Source organism: Moschus berezovskii, chromosome 18 (genome assembly GCF_049115385.1).
Source record: "Moschus berezovskii isolate FMDL1 chromosome 18, NW_MosBer_1.0, whole genome shotgun sequence".
In the NCBI taxonomy this organism is placed as follows: Eukaryota; Metazoa; Chordata; class Mammalia; order Artiodactyla; family Moschidae; genus Moschus; species Moschus berezovskii.
The window spans coordinates 55,036,759-55,056,429 of NC_142477.1; the positions used below are offsets into that span (position 1 = coordinate 55,036,759).

The 19,671-nt window shown below is 36.5% G+C and overlaps 1 protein-coding gene across 3 annotated transcripts in view; it reads left to right on the forward strand.

The window, feature by feature from the left end:
- The window catches only part of MAP3K1 (mitogen-activated protein kinase kinase kinase 1), a 77,391-nt gene extending 57,928 nt beyond the window's left edge, over nt 1–19,463 (forward strand). For all 3 annotated transcript variants that reach the window (XM_055422029.2, XM_088827700.1, XM_088827701.1), the window contains exons 7-20: nt 2–123; nt 767–848; nt 968–1,151; nt 3,535–3,813; nt 7,372–7,493; nt 9,056–9,147; nt 9,413–9,602; nt 9,920–11,201; nt 11,569–11,721; nt 12,408–12,570; nt 13,655–13,786; nt 14,785–14,927; nt 15,535–15,666; nt 16,898–19,463. In XM_055422029.2, coding sequence (XP_055278004.2) covers nt 2–123; nt 767–848; nt 968–1,151; nt 3,535–3,813; nt 7,372–7,493; nt 9,056–9,147; nt 9,413–9,602; nt 9,920–11,201; nt 11,569–11,721; nt 12,408–12,570; nt 13,655–13,786; nt 14,785–14,927; nt 15,535–15,666; nt 16,898–17,047 — 3,226 coding nt within the window. In that variant the 3' untranslated portion in view covers nt 17,048–19,463. The remainder of the gene's footprint in view (nt 1; nt 124–766; nt 849–967; nt 1,152–3,534; nt 3,814–7,371; nt 7,494–9,055; nt 9,148–9,412; nt 9,603–9,919; nt 11,202–11,568; nt 11,722–12,407; nt 12,571–13,654; nt 13,787–14,784; nt 14,928–15,534; nt 15,667–16,897) is intronic.
- Nucleotides 19,464–19,671: the final 208 nt, after the last annotated feature.

A 19,671-nucleotide genomic window follows, 5' to 3' on the forward strand; every position in this document is an offset into this window, starting at 1 on the left:
GTATAAAAGATGAAGAGGAACAGATGTGTCCCATTTGCTTGTTGGGCATGCTTGATGAAGAAAGTCTTACAGTGTGTGAAGACGGCTGCAGGAACAAGCTGCACCACCACTGCATGTCGATCTGTACGTGGCGCTTTTTCTCCTTGTGTTTAGTCTGCACGGTCACTCTACGAGCTAACCGTATGATCTAGGATTTTAACATGGCCCTGGGCGAGACTGGTGAGAGACGAAAAGAAGTATACCTAGGCCCTGTGTGAACTTTTCAACAAATAAGAGTTTAGATCTGTTAGGAGGTGAGCTGTGTGAGCAAAGAAATGTTATAAAGTGTGACCCGTGGTAATGAAAGGCGTGCACAGAATCTACAGCTCTGATCTGGGGGGTGCACGTGGAGGGAACGGGATGGAAGAATGGCTGGGCAGGGCGTTCAGAGAGGGCAACATCAAAGCAAGGTCTGCATAACACGACCAGATTATCAAGTGGCCAGAATGTTTTGGAAAACAGTAAATAAGATACTTGTTATATAACGAATAAAATAGCATTTGCAAAAATTACGAGCATCAGAATAATCTAGCCTACTGTGTTTTCCTTTTAGGTAAACATTATAGGTAAACATCCTTTTAGGTAAATGCTTTTAGGTAAACATTAAATAAGTTTTGAGGCTCTTTCCATATATTAACCCTATACTAGCCATTATGAATAATTATTACATTAATAGTAAATGTTAAACGTTTATATTTTTGTAAGCTTTTTCCCCATAATTTTTCAGGGGCAGAAGAATGTAGAAGAAATAGAGAACCTTTAATATGTCCCCTTTGCAGGTCTAAGTGGAGATCCCACGATTTCTACAGGTAATAATTATGCATTAATGATTTGGATATGTTTAATAAAGAGTAAAAATGCTCTCACAGTGTCCTTTAAATCTAAGAATTTAATTCTTCTTAGCAACCTCTGTTCACTTTTCATTCAGCCACGAGTTGTCCAGCCCTGTGGATTCCCCTTCTCCCCTGCGAGCTACACAGCAGCAGACCACCCAGCAGCATCCCTTGGCTGGATCCCAGCGGAGGAATCAGGAGAGCAATCTTAACCTTACTCATTATGGGACTCAGCAGATCCCTCCTTCTTACAAAGATTTAGCTGAGCCTTGGATTCAGGCAAGTAGTTCTTGTTCTTCATTCCTCAAAGAATCATTTAAGGCTAGTTAATGTCATTGTCTCCCCAGTTTATAATTTAAGGAAGTACTTTTGCTTGCCTCCAACATGACTTGTATTCCACTGAAAACTTTAATTTGACCTTTGGTGTTAATACTGTGCTGGGGCTTCCCAGGTGGCTCATTGGTAAGGAATTTGCCTGCCAGTGTGGGAGACGCGGCTTCAGTCCCTGGGTGGGGACAATCCCTTGGTAAAGGAAGTAGCAACCCACTCCAGTGTTCTCTCTTGCCTGGGGAAATCCCATGGACAGAGGAGCCTGACAGACTACAGTCCACGGGGGTCACAAAGAGCTGGACACGGCTGAGCATCTGAGCATGCACACACACATGCACATTAATACTATGCCACTTATAATAGAGCTGAAACTTGAAAAATCCTTTGCAGTCTCACCTACCACCTCTTGACTAAGAGACATAAAAGTGAATATCCTTATTCAAGGATAGACACTAGAACCATTTAATACTAACTTGTTCCAGTGTTTAATCCCACTCCTGCCAAGAATTTGTTATTTTTCTTACTTGTTGCCATTTAAACTCAGTTTCTCCAATTTGAATTCTCATGGCATATATCAGGTACTTAATACTTGCTGAATGGATGAATAAGAAAAAATATGTGGCATTTACCTTATATATTAGTCATTTTTATTTGTAAGAGTAGTTTCCATTCCTTTACCTTCTCTTCTGCTTAAATGCTTTCTCATCCATAGTAAATCGGAATTTCAGTTGGTTGGTTGGATTCTAATGGGTTTTTTTTGTTGTTGTTATCTGCTTAGTCTATTTTTTTAAATGTATAATCCAAAACCAGACAGTATCTCTAGTAGATTATAGTGAAATAAAATGTTTTTGATAATCTGGTAAGTTCTATTAAATTTGTAGCAGACACAGGTTAACTCATTACGCTTATATATACATCAGTGGAATTTCTCTCCTTTTTCTTTTTGTGACCGTTATAGTCCTGAAGCTTTAGAATTCTCTTTTCTTAGCATGTTAGCAACCCAGTAGGATTCTAATAAAATTTACAAACTTAATAAATATTTTATCTAATTCATTAATGAATGGTATTAAACATAGCCCCTCACCTGCCCCTTCATGATTCCTCAAGAAAACTCTCAAGTTGATACTGAGCCTTGGATGCCATTTTTTCAAGGCAGTGGTCTAGTTTGTTTTGCTTAAGCTGTAGGTTGGACTAAGCTATATATTCTTATTTTTTTATGAGTGATATCATATAAGACATAAGACTGCTGCTGCTGCTGCTGCTAAGTCACTTCAGTCGTGTCCGACTCTGTGTGACTAGTGGTATGCTATTTAACAGTGCTGTGCTTAGTTGCTCAGTTCTGTCCGACTTTTTGCAACCCCAGGGACTGCAGTCCGCCAGGCTTCTCCATCCATGGAGATTCTCCAGGCAGGAATACTGGAGTGGGTTGCCATGCCCTCCTCCAGACAGTCTTCCCAACCCAGGGATCGAACCCAGGTCTTCCACATTGCAGGCAGGTTCTTTACCATCTGAGACACCAGAGAAGCCCCATTTAACAATGCTAGGCATACAATTCACTAGATTCTAATTGATTTAGTCTCCTTTACTATCACTCTAAAACAGAACACACAAAAACTGTCATAATTTGTTTCCCCCAAATCACGTGTATTCAATCTCTAATAGTTAGAAATGTTTCATATGATGTTATCTTAGATATTTTTACTTTTAGCTAACTGGTCCATAATGTCAAGACCATGTACCCTTTCTTTTGGGACTCTCTGGCTTTGCAGAAGTGGTAATGATTACTATAATGACATACACTTTAATTATTATACGCATTTTTCATTATCCTTTGCTGATTTGAACACAGTTGTTTTTTAGTCTTTTGTTTTTTCCACTCTATTCATTGTATTTTTTTCTAATTAACCAAGTAAGAGAAATTCTGTTACTTCTTGAACACCTTGCTCCAGTACCTTTCTTGATTTGGTCTTTTAAAATCTTGCTTCAGTTTTTTTCTCTGCAAACTATGTTAACACATACAAATTTGGGGTTCTTCACAGATACGTTTAGTTTGTTTTGTGTAAAGTACAGGAGCACAGAAATACATATATATCTATCTGATTACTTCATGGTGTTCACTGTTAGTTTTACTTAAGCTAATAAATAAATGTTAAGGACTTTTGATAATTACTAGTTAAATTTGAGTATGTCCTTATGGACACATTTGAAAATTTTATAGTATGGTGAAGATTTAAGAAATGTCCAATTTTTCTTTAGTAATCAAAAATCATACTTAATTCAAAACACTTTAGTTTTTCTTCAGATTGAATTCATTTTGTCTGTTTGACTATAGGTATTTGGAATGGAACTCGTTGGCTGCTTATTTTCTAGAAACTGGAATGTAAGAGAGATGGCTCTCAGACGTCTTTCCCACGACGTTAGTGGGGCTCTGCTACTGGCAAATGGGGAGAGCACTGGAAATTCTGGGAGCAGTAGTGGAAGCAGTCCAAGTGCTGGAGCCACCAGTGGGTCTTCCCAGACCAGTATCTCAGGAGATGTGGTGGAGGCATGCTGCAACGTTTTGTCAATGGTCTGTGCTGACCCTGTCTACAAAGTGTACGTTGCTGCTTTAGTAAGTAGCTTTATTCTATAACTGTACCTTTATGGGTTTGCTTTGGGTTGTTGGTTTGTTTTCTTTTTTTTTCTTCTTGACAGCTTGCAGATAACATTTTTAAGATTCAGTAAAACTACATAATTTGATTTTGGAAAATCCAAATTTTGTTTTCATTTTATAATCCCAGGAAATTGCAATTTTCCATTCAGCATCTTCACTTTGATTTTACTTATTTTAATCTGGTCAAGTTTTCTTATATGCTGTTGTAAAGTAGCAATAGCTAGCTATTCATATCTTTATTTGCCTTACCTTATACATGACCAGATTAAAAATATTTTATGGGATAGCAAAGTTTGGCCACCTCATGCGATGAGTTAACTCATTGGAAAAAGACTCTGATGCTGGGAAGGATTGGGGGCGGGAGGAGAAGGGGACGACAGAGAATGAGATGGCTGGATGGCATCACCGACTCGATGGACATGAGTTTGAGTGAACTCCGGGAGTTGGTGATGGACAGGGAGGGCTGGCGTGCTGTGATTCATGGGGTCGCAAAGAGTCGGACACGACTGAGCGACTGAACTGAACTGAACTGAAAGTAACCAAAGTTACCTTTGGTTTTTTAAAAAAATTGTTATTAGCAGATATTAAGAGCTGATTTTTAATAAACATTGTATGGAAATTCAGAAACCTTTTCACAAAAGAGGATTGTGTGACATAAATTACTCAGTTCTTTTTCTAGTTTAACCTGTTAGAAGCTGTGTTTCATGGTGAGATAGAATGACAAGGAGGCTTATTGTGTTTGTAATTTTGTAGGCTAAAATTATGAGTATGTACATCTTTAGAACAGTTTCTCAACCTCCACACTTACTGACATTGAGACAGGCATCTTATGCATCATAGGATGTTTAGCAATATTCCTGGTCTTTACCCACTACATAGCAGTGGCAACCCTCTCCTCTCCTTAGTCATAACAACCAGGAGTGTCTCCAAGCATTGCTGAATGTCTCCTGAGGGTTGAAACTGCCCCCAGTTCAGAACCACTGCTTTAGAACAGTTCTTACCTGATCTTTTGAAAACTCATTCATCTCTCTGCTTCCACTCTTCCATGCATGCTAAGTCACTTCAGTCTTGTCTGATTCTTTGCGACCAAATGGACTGTTGCCCTCTAGGCTCCTCTGTCCATGGGATTCTCCAGGCAAGAACACTGGAGTGGGTTGCCATGCCTTCCTCCAAGGGATCTTCCCGACCCAGGGATAGAACCAGAGTGTCTTATGTCTACTGCATTGGCAGGCCAGTTCTTTGCCACTAGTGCCACCTGGAAACTTCCACTCTTAATCTTTTTCTAATCATCCTCGAACAACTATGCCTATAAAATCTTCTTTTTGAATAGCAGTATGGCATAGGGTTGTGAACATCTGTTTGGAGTCAAAATGGAGTGAACTCATTATTTATCATCCCAACTGGAATACTTGAATAATTTGCTAGTTAAACTGGGACTAGCCTAGGCCGTCTGGGATGTATGGTCAAAATCAGAGAGAATTTGATTCAAATTCCCATTCTCTATTGTGCTGGCAGTGTAACTTTAGGACTCTTAAATTTTAACTTTCTCACCTATAAAATAATGAAAATATTTATCTCTCAGGTTTGAAATAGAAAACTCTAACCATAATGTCTAGTGCATTATAGCAAAGTTGAATATAGTGGCCATCATTATTCCCTAAAATGCCGCTTCATTCCCCAGCTCAGAAACCTTTAGAGGTTTCTGTTTCTTCAACAGCATTTCCTAAATCATATTCTGTGGAAGTCTGGACGGCTTATGAGAAGTTCCCTGAAGAAAGAGTCTGTGTTCAGTTAAAATTGGTAAGCATAGAGTCACATGAGGTTAAATGGGTCTGTTCACTGAAAGGCTTCTAGGAACCTTCATAAGTTAATATACATTAGGAATCTAATCATGGCATAAGATGCATTATCTCCCACATTTATCTTAAACCATGGTCTGTTTTTCATGTTAGCATCTTAAGGGACCCAGCATCCTACAGAATACTATAGAATAAAGACCAGCATGCTGTAGAATAAAGACCCATGTTCTTGGCTCAACTTTTTACTTCTTTCTTCTGTTTCCCAGCATAAAGCTTCAGACATACTTGACTGTTTGGTATACCGCCTTACTATCCAGTTCATTACCAAGTTCAGATGGTGTCCCAGTGCGTTTGTGAGCTCCCAGAGTATAGGGCCTCTGAATGATACTGTATTCCGATTCCTCTACAGATACTTAGCATGCCAGACACCGGGGGGCAGATGTGGTTCCTGCCCTTAGAGCTCCCCTTTCCGTCTCTCCCCTTCCTCTTGCCCTTCTTTCTTTTCTCTTCTCCTCTCTCCCCATATATAACTTTTTGCTGAACCATTTGAAAGTTGTGTGCAGGCATCATGACATTTCACTTCCAGTACTCTAGCATGTATCTCTTAAGAACAGATACATTATTCTGTATAACCACAATGCAGTCAGTAAGCTCTGAAAATTTAGCATTAATAACAATATTATTATGTACATATTAAGTCCATATTCAAATATCCCTAGTTGTCCCAACTGTGTCCTTTACAGCTAAACCACAGACTGTACTGAGATTTCATTGGGTTTTCCATTAATGTCTTTTTTCTCTTCTAGGATCCAATTCACAATCTCACATGTCATTTATTTATCATGCCCCCTTAATCTCTTCCCATCTGGGACAGTCCTTCAATCTTTCCTTGTCTTTTGTAGACCTTGACACTTTTAAAGTGTATTGGCCAGTTATTTTGAAGAATGTTCCTCAGTTTGGTTTTATCTGGTATTTTCTCATCACATTATGCATTTTTTACAAGAACACCAGAGGTGATAGGCCCTTCTCGGTGCATCAGTATCAGGGGGTACATCACATCAGTGTGTCTTAACGGTTGGTGATGCCATCATCCTTCATCACTTGCTTAAGGTGATGTCTACTGGGTGCTGTGAATTCACTCTTAGTAAGTGTCTTGGGGCAGATACTTTGAGACTATGTAAATACTCTGTATCTAGCCAGAGTTTAGCATTTGTTAGTGAATCTTGCCTACAGCAATCATTACTGTAGTATCCTAAAGATGATCTTCTATTTCCCATATTCCTTCTGTATTATTTGTAACTCTTTTATGAAGAAGAGCTATCTTTTCTCATTTATATATTTATTCAGTTTTTTATTTCTGTCACCATAGACTTATGGGTATTTATTTTATTCTTTGGGTTATACTATCATCATTTACTTGGTTGCCCAAATTATTCCAGCTTTAGCCATTGGGGGCTCTTTCAGATTGGCTCCTTTTCTCATTTTCTTTTTAAAGTAACTATTTTGAAATTAATTCAGACATTTAAAAATTACAAAAATAGTTGAGAGTTCCCTATTTAATTATTCAGGTTTTTATTTGTATCAACTTATGGATTCTTATTTATGGGTCATAATCTATTCCTATCATCATTTTATTTCTCAAAATGTCTCAGATTAGGCCATTGTCTCTGATGCTTTTTAAGTGTAGTTAAACTGACCTTCAGTCTTTTTCCCCCAGAAAACGTTGAGAGCCATGCTAGTATATACTCCTTGCCATAGTCTGGCAGAAAGAATCAAACTGCAGAGACTTCTCCGGCCAGTTGTAGACACCATCCTAGTCAAGTGCGCAGACGTCAATAGGTAAGGCCCTTTTAATGAACTGATTCAAACCCTGTTGTCCTAAAAGCCTAGCACGGAGCCTCACACTTGCTGAGTGTAGGATACATGCTTATTAAATGAGGCCTTGAATATTGTTTTCTAATGTGAGATTTGAAATTAACATGTAACGTTTAAAGCTGTTAAGGACTAGAAAGAACTAATGGCAGGTAAAAAACAGGATAACAAACTGCATGGACCTCCATATTATTGTGATTCTCTTTTAAAGCAATACTCTTAAAACGGAAATCCAGTTGGTATGAGGTATAATCTCATTCTCGAGAATGAGTTACACAGGATAGGAACCAATTAATTATTACACATGGTTTGTATTATCAGGACCAAAAAAAAAGATAAAAAAAAATTTCATAATTTTCTTTGTGATGGAATTTTACTCTATGACAGTTTATGTCAAATAACAATAATTCTATACATCCCTGCAATATCCTTAAAAATCAGTAAGGGACAGAACAGCCCTAATTGGAGGTATAAAAATACAAAGTAGAGAAATGAGGTATGGTGATAAATGACAAGTTATGCTTTTATTAGACCACTGGTTCTTTCTCTCTCTTTTTTTCTCTCCTTTCCATAAAATGTGGGAGGAAAAGACTATTTTTCATACAAAATGCATAATCACAGTCAACACATTTGGCAGTTCTAATCTCTTGTGTCCCAGAAGATACCAGATGGTTAGGAGCATTGACTTCCTTAGTTTGCCCCTTCAATTACCTCCTTTTGGAGCGCTTCCAGGCCAACTTTGTCTTCCTCCCTAAATCACACGACATAGTCTATAGAGCGTCTCAAAATTTAAGCACTTAACTTTGACTTGTTTGTCATCTCTGCCTTTCGCCTCCAGTGTCTCTCTGCACAAGACTACACATTGTAAGAATTAGAGGTTTTCTTGTTGCTTAGAATACTATAAATATCTGAGAAATATTAACATATTTGTAAAATGCCTAGAAAAATAATTTCATTTCTTAATATTATATAGGTTTGGGGTTTTGTTTTTTTTTCCCCTGAGAATTTCAGTGCTTTTATAGCAACTGTTTTGTTGTCCGCTCTAAAATTCTAGTTAGGTTGTTTGGTCACTTGAATGACTGAACATTATAAGAAATATGGTAAAGAGATTTTATGATATTTAGAAGTCACTCTGGCTATATAAAAAGAATATAAAGTTTTAGATGGGAAAATTTTGTTTTTAACAATTCTTAGTGAAAATCTGAAATCAAAATGTTGGAATCTTCTTTCTTATTTTAACAGTATATGATAATGAAAATAAGCCTTTTATATGGTTTGATATTTAAATTAATACTTGCTGTGTAAGAACCAGTAGTGAAGATTCTGTGTTGAACATAAAGGATGAGGTAAAATTTATGAAATTAGACCTAATAGTAAATATTATGACTTTTACTGACATCAATGCAATTTTAGTGATAGTCCTGAAAAACATTTTTCCCACCTTTTCACATGGTGTTACATTACTGTTCTCCTTTTAATATATATTTTATCCAAGACTCAAGTCTGATGTTGCTTCCTTTCATTTTTAGTCGCACAAGTCAGCTGTCTATATCAACGCTATTGGAATTGTGCAAAGGCCAAGCAGGAGAGTTGGCAGTTGGCAGAGAAATACTTAAAGCTGGTAATAACTTTTCACTTAAATTTAATATAGCATATTTTATCATTTTTCTTAGACAACCTAATCTCATCTCTAATATGGCCGTTGCAGGATTTTTTAGTAATTTTATAAATTGACTTGGTCAGCTAACATTAAAAATAGGAATTAATCTGAAAGATAAATTCTTGAAATTAATATAATTCAGAATATTTTTATTAAACTTAATTTGATCATATTTTTAGGTTTTACTATCACTATTTTTCAGTTATTTTTGCTTTCCTTTTTGTAGGATCCATTGGTATTGGTGGTGTTGATTATGTCTTAAATTGTATTCTTGGAAACCAAACTGAATCAAACAACTGGCAAGAACTCCTCGGCCGGCTGTGTCTCATAGATAGACTGCTGTTGGAATTTCCTGCTGAATTTTACCCTCATATTGTCAGTACTGATATTTCACAAGCTGAGCCTGTTGCAGTCAGGTAATTTTTCTTTTGAAAATGTATTTCTTTTCCTCTTCTTACCTAACCCATCCCACCCCCACCCATACCTATCCAAGAAGGACACTTTTTAGATTAATGAAAGACTCAGAAACTACAGAGCACATATAGGTTACCAATACTTTAATATTTGATTGACAGACACTTAGAGTCTAGGCTACTTAAAATACATCAATCTTTCATACTGAAGCAGTTTTTTTTTTTTTTAATGTAAAAGCTGTAAATTAGTACCATTTTATTTCTATATATTTTGCAGTAATTTTAACTTGTTTCATAATTGAATGTGCTTTTTCTTTCAGGTATAAGAAGCTGCTGTCCCTCCTGACCTTTGCTTTGCAGTCCATTGATAATTCCCACTCAATGGTTGGTAAACTCTCCCGAAGGATATATTTGAGTTCTGCAAGAATGGTTACTGCAGTACCCCATGTATTTTCGAAACTGTTAGAAATGCTGAATGTTTCTAGTTCCACTCATTTTACCCGGATGCGGCGTCGTTTGATGGCCATTGCAGACGAGGTGGAAATTGCTGAGGCCATTCAGCTGGGCATAGAAGACACTTTGGATGGTCGACATGACCGCTTTTTGCAGGCACCTGCCCCTAACAGCTATCCAGAAGCCATGGACAATAGTTCCTTTGAACGCACAGACCATTTAGAGAAAACTGGAAAAGGATTGTGTGCTACAAAATTGAGTGCCAGTTCAGAGGACATTTCCGACCGACTGGCCAGCATTTCAGTAGGACTTCCTAGTTCAACAACAAAGGAGCAACCAAAGCCAATGGTTCAAACAAAGGGGAGACCCCACAGTCAGTGTCTGAACGCCTCTCCTGTATCTCCTCATTCCCAGTTAATGTTCCCAGCCTTGTCAACCCCTTCTTCATCAGCCCCATATGTACCACCTGGCACCGGGACAGATCTCTCTAAGCAGAGACCTCAGGGGTTTGTTCCCTGCAAAATGCCTTCTGCATCTCCTCAAACACAGCGCAAGTTTTCTCTACAGTTCCAGAGAAACTGTTCCGAAAACAAAGACTCAGATAAACTTTCCCCAATCTTCACTCAGTCAAGACCCCTGCCCTCCAGTAATATACACAGGCCAAAGCCATCTCGACCTACCCCAAGTAATACAAGTAAACAGGGAGATGCCTCAAAAAATAGCATGACACTTGATTTGAACAGTAGTTCCAAATGTGATGACAGCTTTGGCAGTAGCAACAATAGCAGTAATGCTGTTATACCCAGTGACGAGACAGTGTTCACCCCAGTAGAAGAGAAATGCAGATTAGATGTCAATACAGAGCTCAACTCCAGTATTGAGGACCTTCTTGAAGCGTCTATGCCTTCAAGTGACACAACAGTAACTTTTAAGTCAGAAGTTGCTGTGCTTTCTCCTGAGAAAGATGAAAATGATGATACCTATAAAGATGATGTGAATCATAATCAAAAGTGCAAAGAAAAGATGGAAGCTGAAGAAGAAGAAGCTTTAGCGATTGCCATGGCAATGTCAGCATCTCAGGATGCCCTCCCCATAGTTCCTCAACTACAGGTTGAAAATGGAGAAGATATCATCATTATTCAACAAGATGTAAGTACAGAGTCTTTTAAGTGGTTAGTTTCCTTGGACCATACAATATAATAAATCTAGTTCAGAAATATGGCTTCTAATGTGAGTTAACTGTAAGAAGACGATTTTTCACATAGAATTAATTGTACAACAATTTTTGTGTCACTGCTTGAACAGAAATACTTGTTGCCTATTTCAGAGGCGCTTCTGGTTGATTCTCCAGTGGTGAATCACATGCATTTGACATTGGTTACCAACACTGTCCTTTCAGAGGTCAAGTTTACAGGTGATTTGGGAAGCCAGACTAAATAAGAGTAATACTTTTCTAGGCTAATTTCACAAACTCCTACTCTTAACAGTAAAAAGATTGCTTTCATTTATTATATAGACACCAGAGACTCTACCAGGACATACCAAAGCAAAACAGCCTTACAGAGAAGACAGTGAATGGCTGAAAGGTCAGCAGATAGGCCTTGGCGCCTTCTCTTCTTGTTATCAGGCTCAAGATGTGGGAACTGGAACTTTAATGGCTGTTAAACAGGTAAATGTCTAGTGAGCTTATAAATGATTAAAATTATAAAAATGAGTAAAGTAAAAACACAAAGGATATATCCCCATGTGTATATATTTTAGTTCTTTAAGTTTTCAGAAACCTAAATTTGAAAAGTAGATGTTGCCAGGGCACCAAAAGCATCATGAGTCTCTTTGAAAGTTGAAGCATTACCATAAGATGCGATATCCAGATGGGCCTTACAAAGTTGTGTTTCTTATTGTGCTTTTTTATATTTATTAGAGGTATAGTTTTATACTCCCTTCAGCCAAGTGACTGGTGCAGTATCACCTTGGGGTTTCTGTGATTTACTCTTTATTATGAGCATGCTTATCAATATAACAGTCAAGTTTTCAAGTCCTGTTGGTTCTTATGATTGGTCTTTTCTCATTTTTCAGTCTGTCTTCAGACAGTTTTGAAAGAGTGGCTTTGCCCTAGCCTTTTATCAAATCTCCTGATTTTTTACTGCTGCTTGATAGTCTTACTATCTAAGAAGACTTTGACTTTTTTTTTAAAAGTATCTACATTGCATCCATGAGCATAATAAATGCAATCTCCTATTGATATATAAGCTAATTTGGGTTTGTCTATTTTAGATCAGATTGTTAGTGAAAATTATAAATGAAAACTCATCAGGATTCAGAACTTTATATAAATAAATATGTTTACTGAAATAGGTGACATATGTCAGAAATACATCTTCTGAGCAAGAAGAAGTAGTAGAAGCATTAAGAGAAGAGATAAGAATGATGAGCCATCTGAATCATCCAAACATCATTAGGATGTTGGGAGCCACGTGCGAAAAGAGCAATTATAATCTCTTCATTGAATGGATGGCAGGTATGTTCATGTTTTAAATCAGAAAAGAGTAATACATAGATTTAACTTTTGCTTGATATTAAATTTAGGAAAAACAATTTAATGAGCACTTATTTTATTAAATAGTTTAGGTTTCTAAAAGCAAATTGCCCTAACATAGTACAGTTGTATAAACTGTAAATATTTTGTCTTTCATTTAAATATAAATAAAATATTCATTACCTTTTAAACTTTTACAGTGTGTCTTTAAAATGATTGTGTGCCATTGTTTTATAGGAATAATTGTTCAAACCTTCTATGATAAGATCCATGTATGTCCAGTTGGTCATCTTTAATTAGATTTATGAAATATTTTAACGTAACTATAAAAATGAAGATAAAGCTTTTAAAACTTACAAGTATACTAGCACTGAAGCGTAAAGTTGAACCTTGTCATCTGCTTTAACAAACAGATTGAGTTTTATTGTATATTACACAGCAGAATACAATAAAATATATACAGTAAAATAAATGACTTGGGGTGTAATGAATACATAAATGCTTGGTTTAACTTCTTAGATCTTCTGTGTTTGGAGAGTGTATTTCTATTTACAAATCAGTTCTTTACTATATTCTCTGATGTTGGTTGTAGGTGGTTGATGGTTGTATACATGTTGATTGTAAATAATTCTAGAAGAGGTACTGAGTTTGTGACTTGTTGTCCCAGGTCATGGGTGGTAAATAGTGAGATAGGAAGCCTAATTCTGGGTTCTTCTGGCTCCTCCCATTCTTTTTTACTTAAGTATTTAAGAAAGGCATTTTGTGTATCTTGGTCAAAGGTGAATTGTACATATGAGAAATAGTTCTATCCAAAATTGTTAACTTTTAAAGATGTCGGAAATCTTGACTTTCCAGAAAACAGTTCATGCAGGTTCCATGAAAATGTCTAATTGACAGACTGTAAGATTACTGGAATGTGTTAGTTTTTAAGTCAGTTTCACTTCTGATGCAGATGATAAATATTTCAAATGTGAATGTGAGCTCGTGCATTGCAAGCTTATATAATCAAAGTATAATAAACCATTTAATTTTGGCTTAAACTTATGATTATTATTATTACGTTTAGGGGGATCTGTGGCTCATTTGCTCAGTAAATATGGAGCCTTCAAGGAGTCGGTAGTTATTAACTATACTGAGCAATTACTTCGTGGCCTTTCATATCTCCATGAAAACCAGATCATTCACAGAGATGTCAAAGGTAAGAATTCTTTTCATTACTATCTGCTTATTATCAATAAGCAGAAAACAAATGTCATTTTAAAAGGGACCTTTGTTGATAGTTTCTAACTTGAGCTCCACTATGGGATTTTTTTTCTCCAAATCTCTCCTGAGTACTCAAATTTCTCCTAAGTAAATCATTAGAATTACTAGAATTGAAAAGAACTTTGAGGATAATATATCCTGCCTTCCTAAAGCTGTGACTTTTACACAGTCTTACGGCTAATTGGTGGCAAACCAAATACAAAATACAGGTCTCTGATTCCCCCATCTTGGTCTCATGATATATTGCTTTCCAAAGGTTTCTGTTCTTTTTTTTATTTAAAATAACTGGGATATTATAAATTTCTTTTAAGAAAGTGACTCTCAAATCTGTTGCAGTTTGGTTTATTAGAATCAACTTTGGGGAATTCCCTGGGAGTACAGTGGTTAGAACTTCATGCTTTCACTGCCGGGGCCTGGGTTCGATCCGTAGATGGGGAACCAAGATCTTGTAAGCTGGGTGGCATGGCCAAAAAAAAAAAAGCAACTTGGCTTTCTGACATGAATACCTTTTTATAACATTAATTTTTTATTAAGCTGTAATTATGAAATACAGTATAAAGTCTGAATTGGTCTATCTAGGTCAGTATGTTTAAACAGAACTTTGTCTTAAAAGTGTAAACTACACTAAAAATTGAATTCTGAGGGAAGATTTTGTTAGGAATGATTATATTAAAGGCTTAACACTAAAGTTTCACAAAATCTCTGCTTTTATTCCCAATGCCTTGATGTTTTGCCCCATTTTCCCTCTGAGGCTTTGGATTTTATTTCTTTTACGTTGAGAACTATATACCTTTATTAATGAAGTAAATTGGGAAGGAGAGTAGATTTCTCTGACATGGGGTCTTTCGTCATTGTCTATTTCATTAGTAGCATTATACTGAGTTTTTAATCTGCTGTTTTTAACATAGGTTATTTGCTGTTTTCTGTTGGCAGGTGCCAATTTGCTCATTGACAGCACAGGTCAGAGACTGAGAATTGCTGATTTTGGAGCTGCAGCCAGGCTGGCATCAAAAGGAACCGGTGCAGGAGAGTTTCAGGGACAGTTATTGGGGACAATTGCATTTATGGCACCTGAGGTGAGAAGCAACTCTTGAGTGTAATGAAAGAAAATATATTGCAGCTTTGCGTGGCAGCGTTACACCAAATAATTTTGCAGTGTTATCCTGTACGTGTTTACCAATTGGAAGTCCACAGCCCTAAAACTGAGGTTTTGATGATATCCTTGATTTTCAGGCCCTTAATCCCTGCCTTTCCTTAGCCTTTCGGCAAATCTATCAAAGCCTATTTCTAACAAAGAATTATTGGATAATTTATAGTAGTTGTTTTCTGGCAAACCTAAAGTACATACAAAATAACTGTGTTCTGAACTCTGTCTCTTCCGTTGTGTTCAGAGCTCTTCATGTTCATACACAGTGATTACTAGTTGTCCTCTTGAGTTTACTAAGTGTACTGAGGCGGCTTTGAAATTCTGATATGACTCTGCTTCAGAAGCTCACAGTTCTCCAAAACGTATTTGTGCCACATGGGAAATTAGGCTTATTAGTAAAATCACAGATAGTCTATGGAATTGCTCTTTGTACCCCTGTTTTTCTCTGAAGTAAAAAAACTAGAACCCATAAATAAAGAATGGCTTTCTCTTTTTCTAGTGAGTCATATTTCCAAGTTAACTCTGCTTTATTTTAGGTCCTAAGAGGTCAGCAGTATGGTAGGAGCTGTGATGTATGGAGTGTTGGCTGTGCTATTATAGAAATGGCTTGTGCTAAACCACCTTGGAATGCAGAAAAACACTCCAATCATCTTGCTTTGATATTTAAGGTAATCATGAGATAAAAATGACTTTTTTCTGCTAAAGTTGGCAACAGGCAAATTTTCATGGATTCTTCTTCACTATCAATCTAACATGAAAGCATATCTTCCTAGAAATAAGTACATGTGTATCTAGGAGTTGATATGGTGCAGTGAATGTTGGCAGCATCAACAGTCAGTTCTCATGCTTTATAAAGTCACTGTGAACACTGAATTCGACTCAATCATTGCTCCTGGGTGAAATATGTACCTACATATATACATACACACACACATCAAACTTTTAAATTAAAATACTGGAAGCTCTTTATGTATTGTATTGTCACAATTTGTAAATTTATTATTTCCTGTATTTAAAAAGTTCATACCTGAGGCAGAGGCCAAGGCTGTTCTACCTTTCTGACAACTCTCAAATTAACTTTCTCCATTTCCACTAGAGAGTAACGTAATGATTGAGTTTTTAGTGTTTGAGTTAGACCTGTGCTTATTTAAAAGCTTGGGCTTTGGAGTCGTACAGACGTCGTTCCATCCTTTAATAGCCGTGTGAGTAGGAAAATTATTCTGTCTGCCCTCTGTTTTCTTGTTTATAAAATGGGTGTAATAATAACACCTACTTCTTGAATTATTCATGTCACCTTATGAGGATAAACAGAATTACCTCTGGGCCTGAGTAAAGCACTTAAACCACAATCACCTCTGTTGCTGAGTGACTAGTGTAAGTCCTCCAAGCTGACCCCCAGCACCTCTCACCTGCTGTAACCTCCTCCAGGTCTCCCCATTCTTGTAAAATTTCTTCAATCCCCTGGGAAGAAAAAATCAGTGTAATTGTGTTTCTGATGTATTCAACTGACTGGCCAGGTTTAGTCTTACTCTGAATAGCTCTCTGTACTTAAAAAAAAAAAACAAAACACAGAAAATGTGCAATGATGCAAAGAGGACAAACCATTTTGGAGAATATGAGGAAAGCAGAATTGATTTGAGTGAATACCTGCCTAATCATTTTGACGCACCTTGGCTTTGTTCATTTGAGACCATAAAGAGGACTGCAACGCCCATCTCATCAGGAAGTATTTGGTCAAATTCATGAGTTTTACCATAGACACCTTATTAGGGAAAAGTCCACCCACTTCTGTTTTAATTCCTCTGTATAGGATGCACAGTATTGAAATATATGCACGAGTACTTCTGTGTTAAAAGCTCTAGTTCTGGAGCGCTTTAACACTAGTGTTTTCTCTTACAGATTGCCAGTGCAACTACTGCTCCATCAATTCCTTCACATTTGTCTCCTGGTTTACGAGATGTGGCTCTTCGTTGTTTAGAACTTCAACCTCAGGACAGACCTCCATCGAGAGAGCTACTGAAGCATCCAGTCTTCCGTACTACGTGGTAGCCAATTATACAAATAAACTGCTACAGAGACAGGATGCTCAACAAGAGAAAAGAACTTTTGTGGGGAACCACGTTGATGATCTGCTGGCCTTCATGCCACTGAACAGCTTATGAACAAGATCAGTGGGGAACCCTTACCTAAATATGTGATTGACAAATCATGATTTGTACCTAAGCTTAGTATGCAAAAGTCCACAATTTGTGCAGAAACTGTAAACTGTGCCTTTCAAAGAACTGGCCCTTAGTAAACAGGAAAGCAGTGAAGTCTGCATGACTGATTAACAGAGCATAATTTTTTGGAGCACTTTTTCAGCAATATTAGCAGCTGAGGGGCTCAGGATCTGTTTTAATGTTTCAATTATTCTTCCATTTCATATCGTGATCACAAGCAGGGGGTTCTGCAGTTCTGTTTTTTTTTTTTGTCACTGGCTATAACAGTCAGTATTTGCCTCTTTTAGGTCAGAATATGCTATAAGTAGCAGTAAATAAATATATTTTTAAAAGTTGACAACTTCTTTATGACCCACAATTGACTTTTTTTTTTTTAATGCCTGGGCAATTGTGGTTCATTGTGCATTTTACTGTTGGCCCATTCATTTCGTTTTTGGAAATTATGGTTCTGTACTTTCATTTCACCTTCATTTTTGTTTAATATTCAGGGAAAGGTGACCTTTTCAAACCACACACAAAAAAAGTAGAACTAGATGTGAACTAGAGTTTATTAAATATCTTGCTGTTGCAAGAGTTTTTTAAAATACAGATTTAAAAACTTTGTTTTTAAAATTGGAATATGATAAAATACTACCTTCACTGAGTCAGTCACTGCTCTTCTCATGCAGGTTAAATATAAATTAAGTGAAAATCAAATGTTCTCTGTGATGCAGCTCACAACCAAGATCAAGATGACCTTGAAATGTATTTGAAATAATTGTTTCTTTAGTAGGAAACTTCACACCATTTAGGTCTTACTCTGTATGTAATAATCCATCATTCATATCATCACCACTGATAATGTTAACTGCTATTTTCCTTCCACCATGTATCGTCTCTTTACAGTAGGCCTGGCTGAGAGATACCTAAAGAAAAATTAATTATGCAACTACAAACAAGTGTTTCCAAACAGTAAATCTGCTTCAAACTTGGAAAATATTTTCAGAAAGAAAAGTGACATTGAAATTTCATTTACGCACTAATTCATTGGATTTTGCACAGTACTCTAATGGTTTTTATCTGAACTGAATTCAGATGCATGGAATCCTGAAGGAAAATGGCAGCTCCTTTACCCTTTTTCTGTGAGTTTTTTAAATCAAGTACTGATTTAAGTATTTAATACAACTTTTTGAGATGTTAAGTTTTAACTCTTCAGAAGCCAGCTGAATTGTTGCAGAGTTAAATAGAATTGGTTATTCTCAAAGACTCAGGATAAACTAAATAAGCTATATATAGAGTACATTTTAAATGTACAACACAAATTGGAAGTAAAATAAGTTACAAGATAAGTTTACAGAGCAGTTTTTTTTTATATAAATGAATGTGTTTCTTAGTGAAAATTTACATTCCTTTGGTTGGAAGATTGGCAATATTTGAAGAGTTAAAAATAGTACTGAAATGTGAAGTTTGGTAGCTCTTAATGTGTTGTATTTCCTTTTGTTTGACTACTTTAGAATTTTCACAGTTCTAATAAGATTGTTTCCAAGTCTCTCATGTGCAAGCTTTAAAGGATGCACTCTTGCCATTTTATGTACTGGAAGATCATTGGTCAGATTAATACTGTGTCTGACAGAGATGTAAACTGTATAAACTGAGGAACCTCAGCTAATCAGTATTACTTTGTAGACCACCATGCCCACCACATTTCAAACTCAAACTGCCTCTAGATGTCAAAATCCATTGTTTGAGTTTGTTTGCAGTTCCCTCAGCTTGCTGGTAATTGTGGTGTTTTGTTTTTTTGTTTTGTTTTCAATGCAAATGTGATGTAATATTCTTATTTTCTTTGGATCAAAGCTGGACTGAAAATTGTAATGTGTAATTATTTTTGTGTTCTTAATGTTATTTGGTACTCAAATTGTAAATAACGTCTACTGCTGTTTATCCCAGTTTCTACTACCTCAGGTGTCCTATAGATTTTTCTTCTACCAAAGTTCACTTTCACAATGAAATTATATTTGCTGTATGACTATGATTCCTAAGACTTCCAGGGCTTAAGGGCTAACTTCTATTAGCACCTTATTGTGTAAGCAAATGTTACAAAAAAAAGAATCTCTGGGTTAAGAAAATTTGGCTTAAATGTATTCTTTGTTATTTTAAATATATCAAAGATATTTTAATTAAAATTTTTACCCCATTGAACCAATTTTATAGTACTTGTACCTATTTTGGTGTTTTGTCTTTATAGTAAATAAAAGTTTTTGAACAAAGGTTGTTACTTTTCTTTTGGAATAATTCCATTCTTAAGAGTCCTAAGAATACCACAAAGCACTCCCATATACCATTCACTCTCAAAAGCCCCACCCACTCAGGTTTTGCCAGCGGTCTAGTTATATCCTCTAAAACAAAAGGATCCAAACCAAGATCAGCTTTGTTCTTAGTTATGTTTCTTGAGTCCCAGTCAGTCCAGAACTATTC